Here is a 6,516-nt window from a genome sequence, read left to right as displayed (position 1 = left end):
TATTGGATTACAGAGCGGAGCAGCGCCTTGTAGAGAGTGATGCCCAGACGCGGTGGTAGTCGGGAGCAGGGGTTCAGCACCGGGTACTGGACGCGAAGCCGGTTCCGCACTTTGGCCTTCACTTCCCGGATGTGCGGAACCCACGTGAGCCGTCGGTCGATGGTGACGCCGAGGTAATGCGCCTTGGGACGCCACGGGACAGGGCTGCCACTGACGGTGAGCTATTGCAGACCCGCAGGAACGAGTCGCCTGGTGACGATCAGGAACTGCGTCTTGGCCCCATTGAATTGTAGACTCCACTTGACAGCCCAGGCTGCCAGGGTGTCAACGACGAGCTGCAGACGGCGGCGCATGACGGCGGCATTGAGGCTCCTCGTATATAGAGCCGTGTCATCCGCGTACAGGGCGAGCCGCACACGGTCGATCTTCGGCGCATCAGAAGTGTAAAGCGAATAAAGGAGTGGCCCCAAGACCGAGCCCTGTGGCACACCGGACTTGATGCGGTGGACGGAGGACAAGGCATGCGCGGCCCGCACATGGAAGGTCCTATCGGCAAGATAGGAATGGATGAGACGGACGTGCGACGTCGGGACCCCAAGTTCAAAAAGTCTGAACAAGAGGCCGCGGTGCCACACACTGTCGAAAGCATGCGACACGTCCATGAACACAGCGCCGAAGAACTCGCGCTGCTCGAGGGCGACGAACGCATCTTCCACTAGCCGTAGGAGTTGGTGAACTGCCGAGTGGCCCCTGCGAAAGCCGAACTGCTCTTCGGGCAGGAGGCCTTCCTCGTCAACGTGGCACTGCAGCCGCCTGATGTACACCCTTTCAAAGACCTTGGAGACGGCCGGCAGTAAACTAATAGGTCTGTAGTTCGCGGGCTGATGCAGATCCTTCCCCACTTCGGAATCGCCACGATCTCTGCATGCTTCCAGGACTGAGGAAAACTGCAGGACCAGAAGATTACATTAAAGACGGCGGCGAGATGAGTGACAGCCACCGCCGTAACTTCTGGAGTAGGGCATTGGAAACCTCGTCTGGGCCGGCAGCTTTCCTGGGGTTCAGGGCACCCAGGATGGACGGCACCTCCTCCGCCGACGTCTCTTCAATGACGTCATCCTCGTCGCGTGCCTCCAAGTATCGTGGGAGCCGGTCAACAACCAGGTCGTCGTGGACAGCATCGGTCGGGTCTTCGATCGGCGTAAACGCAGCCTCAAAGACGTCAGCGAGGGCATCAGCCTTCGCAGCTGGTTCGCAGACAGCCTGACCATTGACCAGCAGTGGAGGGATAGGTTGCGTGCGGCGTAGGAAACGCTTCGTCGTCTGCCAGGCTGTGCCGTCGTCAAGACAGAGGGTGGCGACATTGTTATACAAGTCGCGATTGCGATGGTTGTCAATGGCGACCCGGATGTCCCGCCGCATCCTGTTGAGGAGGCGCTTGGTGTCGGCAATTCTTGTCCGCTGCCACTCCCGGTAGACCCGGTTCTTCTCAGTGATGGCCGCAAGGATGTCCGGCGGCAGCTGGCGGGAGTAGTCAGGCGGAGTTCGAGGTCGGGGCGGCGCTGCTACGTTGGCAGTGTCGATCGTGGTTGCCGCAAAGTGCAGAAGTGGTGCGTCCGCTCTAGCTTCTGCAGGGGGCGGCGCGGCGGTGAGTGAGTCCGTCACGGCTGCTTGAAACCTGCCCCAGTCGATGCCAGCAAGTGAGATGCCTCGCCTGGGCTGTTGCAGGGTGTCTATGTCGATATCGAAAACCACTGGGACATGGTCAGAAGACAGAGCCGTCCTCGTCGTGGCGGTGATCTGATGAGGGATGCCCTTGACGACTGCGATGTCGATGATATCCGGGAGGCCACGGGCAGAGAAGATTGTCGGATCGTACGGCCCCACCACAAGCGCATGGTGTCGTTCTGCTACCCTGAGCAGGCAGCGGCCAGTGGCATTGGTGATCCTGGAGTTCCTGGAGACATGTTTACTATTGAAGTCCCCGGCGACGAACACCTGCCCCAACAAGGAGAGCAGAGCATCGATGTCAGCAGGGTCCAGTGGACGAGACGGCGGCCGATAGGCAGCGACGAACGTGATGGCGCTCGCCGAGGTGTGAACGACGACACCAGCAGCCTCCAGGGTTGCCAGTGGTGGAAGTTGTATCACGTGATGACGAATGCCTTAGCGGACGTAAACGGCGGTCCCACCACCCGCCGTCAGTCGATCGATGCGATAGCTGGAGTAGTTGGCCGCCCTGACATCGACCCCAGGCTTCAGGTGGGTTTCGTTGATAAGGCAGACGTCGACGGCTTCATCTCGAAGAAATTGGCGAAGTTCACCAGCTTTGGTGCGGACGCCGTTGGCATTCCACGCGACGACCGTGAGCCCTCTAACGGTACCCATGGTGCAGCTGGTGAGTGTTGGCAGCGGTCGGGGCCGGAGAGGCCAGCGACACTGCAGCAGTGAGTTGCTGCGACAGGACTTCAATCAATGTCGTAGCACTGGTCACCAAGGCAGTGAGATGCGCGACGAGGTTGGCCCCGTCGCTGGAAGGGGGAGGCGTGGCTGACTCGCTTGGAGAGTCCACCTGGGGCTGCTCGACTGACGGTGCTGAGCGCTGGGTACCCATGGGGCGCTGACCCCCGCGCAGGCGATTGGCGGGGAGCAGTCTTGCCGACGGCCCGGGAGAGGCAGTACCCGGGTCCGCCACTAGCAGCTGTGGTGGAGGCGCAGGAGCCTCAGGTATTGGCGTGGCATCAGACGCGGCAGGAGCAGGAGCAGCCGACGCAGCCGGGACGGCAGAGGGCGCCCCTGACGTTGCCGCCGCGAAAGAGACGCCGGGCCGTCTCGTTGCTGGCTTCTTCGGATGTGGCGCTGGTGTTTGGCCACGTTGGCGAGCGATGGCACGCTTCCACACCTCACACCCACGATAGCTGGCCACGTGAGCACCGCCACAGAGTGCACAAGTCGGCTTCTCAGTGTGCGGACGGGGGCACGCACTTCCTGCGTGGGCGCCGGCGCATTTAACACATCTGTCCGGCATAGAGCAGTGGCGCGCGACGTGATTGATCCCCTGGCAGCGAAAGCACTGCACAGGGCCTCTCCTGGAGCGAAGATCTTCGGTCTGAACCGGAACGTCGGCGACCCGCGTCAATTGGTATAGTTTGCGGTTCTCCACGGTGTCGGAGCAGACGACCAGGAAGAGCGGCATATCATCGCGTGATTTAGGCGACTTCAACTTCACGACTGTCCGTATGTAGAAGCCCAGGTCAGCGAGTTCGCGATGCAGGTGATCGGCTTCCATGTTGAATGGGAGGTCCCGGATGACAATCTTCAAGACTTTGTCAGCTGCGGAAGCGTGGGTATAGAACGGGATACCACGCTCAGACGCCTCCTGAGTGACCCGGCGATAGTCGTCAGCAGTTCGGAGTGTGACCCTGTACAGGTCCCGTCCGGCAGGCTTCACGGTATACACGGCCGTTGTCCAGCTGCACAACAACTTCTGCAGTTCCCCATAGGGCGGCCGAAACTGGAGGACCACCGGCGGGAGATGGGAGTCTTTCTTTGGCGCAGGATCGCGCAGCAGCTGGTCCGGCGCGTCAGCGAGCGCGTCGAATGAATTGGCGACGGCAGTTGGAAGCGTCGTCGATGACTGTATGCGACTTGCAGTGCGCCGGGCCGGGACAAAACCATCAGCGTCAGGGGCGAAATCTTGCTTGGCCCTCTTCTCGATCGGCGAGCTGCGAACAGCAGACGTCGCGGCTGTTGCCCTCCTCTTCTGTTTCCCACTTCTTCCGCGTGGCTGAGGGGCGGTGGAGCGCTCATCTCCAGAATCGGGGAGCGGAACAGACAGCGCTGTCTTCAAAGTTTCCGGAGCTGTGTCCACCAAATCCATAGCCATAGCACTGGTCGTCATAAGTGGGGGGCCAGATGGGGCCGCCGACGGCGCAAGCGCGGCCGGACGGCGATCTGCCACACCCTTCGCGTCGTTAGCAAGCGCAGGTACGTCCTTCTCGCGGCTGCACATCTCAGCGACTGTGTCGTCCTGTGTACTGCCAAGGGACGGCAGGCGTGATGTATATATCAGATTCCCCCTCCCTCGGGCGCTCCCTCTCCCGTCGGCAGCGAGGGCGCTCTCTCGGCCGTCCGCGCCGAGTTTCGACTCCCGGCTTGTGGCTCAGCGTCTGGGTTGGATTCCGAGCTGAGATGCCATCGCGTGCGGACCGCAGTGACGTAGCGCAGGGTATGGCGGATCGCTGTCCGGCCGAGCTCGCTCGGTCGGCGGCCTCATCCGGCCGCCCACCAACGACGACCTCGCAAATGGACTCTGAGACGGCTACGGAGATGCGTTCGAGAAGTCGTTATGCGGCCGCGGCTTGGGCCGCGGTAGCGAGTAGTGCGGTAGATCGGTAATCAGCATGTAGCGCCGTAAATTCATAACCTCCTTCCATGATTGTACTATAAATTTTTTCCTTATTTTGTTACATGAAGATATGACATTTCTGTGTCTTTATATATTGTAACTGTTATATATATATATATATATATATATATATATATATATATATATATATATATGTGTGTGTGTGTGTGTGTGTGTGTGTGTGTGTGTTCATTTATGACGATGTTAAATTTTTTTTTTGTAAATGTTACTTGTACTTTTTTTTACTCTGGGTCTGGCCTAAGGAAAACTATGCTATCGAACGATTACATCGATAGGTCGTCTGGAGAACAAAAGTGTTTAGGATCTTTGGTAGTGTTAACTCTGCCGCATGGAGCGCGGGCAAGGCGGAGTCTTGCTGGAGTAGGGCGGTGGAGCAGGTGTGTTGTGTGACGCTCCCGCGAGTTGCCGCGCTTTCGGGATTTGGCAGCATTTAATTGCGCTCGACTCGCTATGATACTTTCTGACACAGTGTCGCGGACGGGAAGCATTAGCTGGCGCACATCAAGAACACGTTTCGCCTGGTGACCTTGTCGAGATGAGGGCGCACCAACATCTAGCTTCTGCAACAGCGTCAGCCGACAATGAGTGACTGTCGCCACCTCCCCGATCGACGACTGCAAACCTCCAATCAACCAACAAGGGAGACCAAAAGCACGTAAAGTTATAGAACTGTATAGCAGACTTCAGCTTTTCAAACTGTTCAATCACAAATTTACAGCAACTTAGCATCTACCTTTGTTGCTCATTGTCCCAATTGCATTACCAAGCAGGGTCCCTTTCTTTTCCGAAATGAACCCAAGTGTCATTGACATTCAAACGCCAGCATTAAAGTAATATCATTCCATTTCACTACTTTAATTTCAAAGTTCAGTTAAGGTATTCATAGCTGGCTACAATATTCAGATTACACTAGCACAAATTAAGAGTGCGAGTTTTGTTACCATATTTTAGCTTACCTGTGACATACTAATTTTTACTATCGTTAATTGTTCAGAATCATTTAATTTAAGTTGAAAGTAAAACCCCTTATTTCTAAATTGCGTAGATTCAAGTAGCTATTGAAATGGTTGTTGAGGTAGACCAAGACTAACCTTATTTTACTGAATTTCGTAGTGCTTTAGAAACAAAGCTCACTATTAATTTCAGTCACTAAAATGACTTTCAATTTTCCAGTTTTATTAATTCTTTTGCTAAATTAAGTCAGATTTTGGCGAAATTTTCACACAACACGTGTCAACCTTCAGTTGCCACGCTTTTAGTGCAAATTATATGTGCATTAATCTTTCATTTTCAGTTATTATAGTAGTTGTCCATAGGACTGGCGACCGTAATTTTCCCCAAATCTCAAATATCTAACTAACGCCAATTAATTGTTAACGTAACGACCGCACATTTAATTTTTTATTCATTTTACCCTTTTCTCAAAATTAATTTTCACCAATTTTACATGCATTTTTCCTTTCATTTAGATGTAACCCCCTTCATACCCACTACCTATGACTGACCGGCGCTTGCAGTCGGAGAACGAGAAGCATACCACTTCTGGCTCGGAGCGGTGTTATGCGAACGCAGCCACGGCTGTGGAAGCGAGTGGTCCGGCTTTTTGCCCGCCACCTACGACGTTACGACCCAGGAAGAAGAGAACAACGCAGCAGAGATGGCGCGCACTCTCTGCGGGCGGACGGTGGTTTTCCCATGAACGCTGTTGCACGTGCACTTGATGTAGGAGGACCTCCTACCTCTTGCCCCACGATTACGAGCAGTGCTGCGGACCAAGTTTCGACTCCGCACGCCACGGCGCCGGCATGCTAGGCCGCGGTCACGAAGAGCAACACGGCATCGCAGTGCACGCCTTCAAAGACGGGCACAACACCAGAGGTAGATGACGGCCTTACCCTACTGCTGGGCCTCATATCAGGGACAAAACCGATAGCTGAGAAGATGGAAGTGGAGCAAGCGTCGCGGAAGCGCCCAGCTCACACAAACGTGACCACAACCGGTACGAAACGAACGGCCACAGGCGCCGTCATCGGCGCTCCCACACTCCGCATGGAGCAGAAGGCATCCAGGAAGGGGACCAGGGCCCC

The 6,516-nt window shown here is 55.8% G+C and overlaps 1 protein-coding gene across 1 annotated transcript; it reads right to left on the bottom strand.

The window, feature by feature from the left end:
• Positions 1–2,374: 2,374 nt before the first annotated feature.
• Positions 2,375–4,012, bottom strand: LOC126278930 (nucleolar protein dao-5-like). Its single transcript, XM_049979208.1, has 2 exons — positions 3,364–4,012; positions 2,375–2,988 (listed from the first exon to the last, which is right to left on the bottom strand). The coding sequence occupies exons 1-2, from the start codon at positions 4,010–4,012 to the stop codon at positions 2,375–2,377; spliced, it is 1,263 nt and encodes a 420-aa protein (XP_049835165.1).
• Positions 4,013–6,516: the final 2,504 nt, after the last annotated feature.

The sequence above is a fragment of the Schistocerca gregaria genome, chromosome 6, assembly GCF_023897955.1.
Source record: "Schistocerca gregaria isolate iqSchGreg1 chromosome 6, iqSchGreg1.2, whole genome shotgun sequence".
In the NCBI taxonomy this organism is placed as follows: Eukaryota; Metazoa; Arthropoda; class Insecta; order Orthoptera; family Acrididae; genus Schistocerca; species Schistocerca gregaria.
The sequence above is the reverse complement of the archived record's forward strand: the minus strand, read 5'-3'. Positions and strand labels throughout refer to the sequence as shown.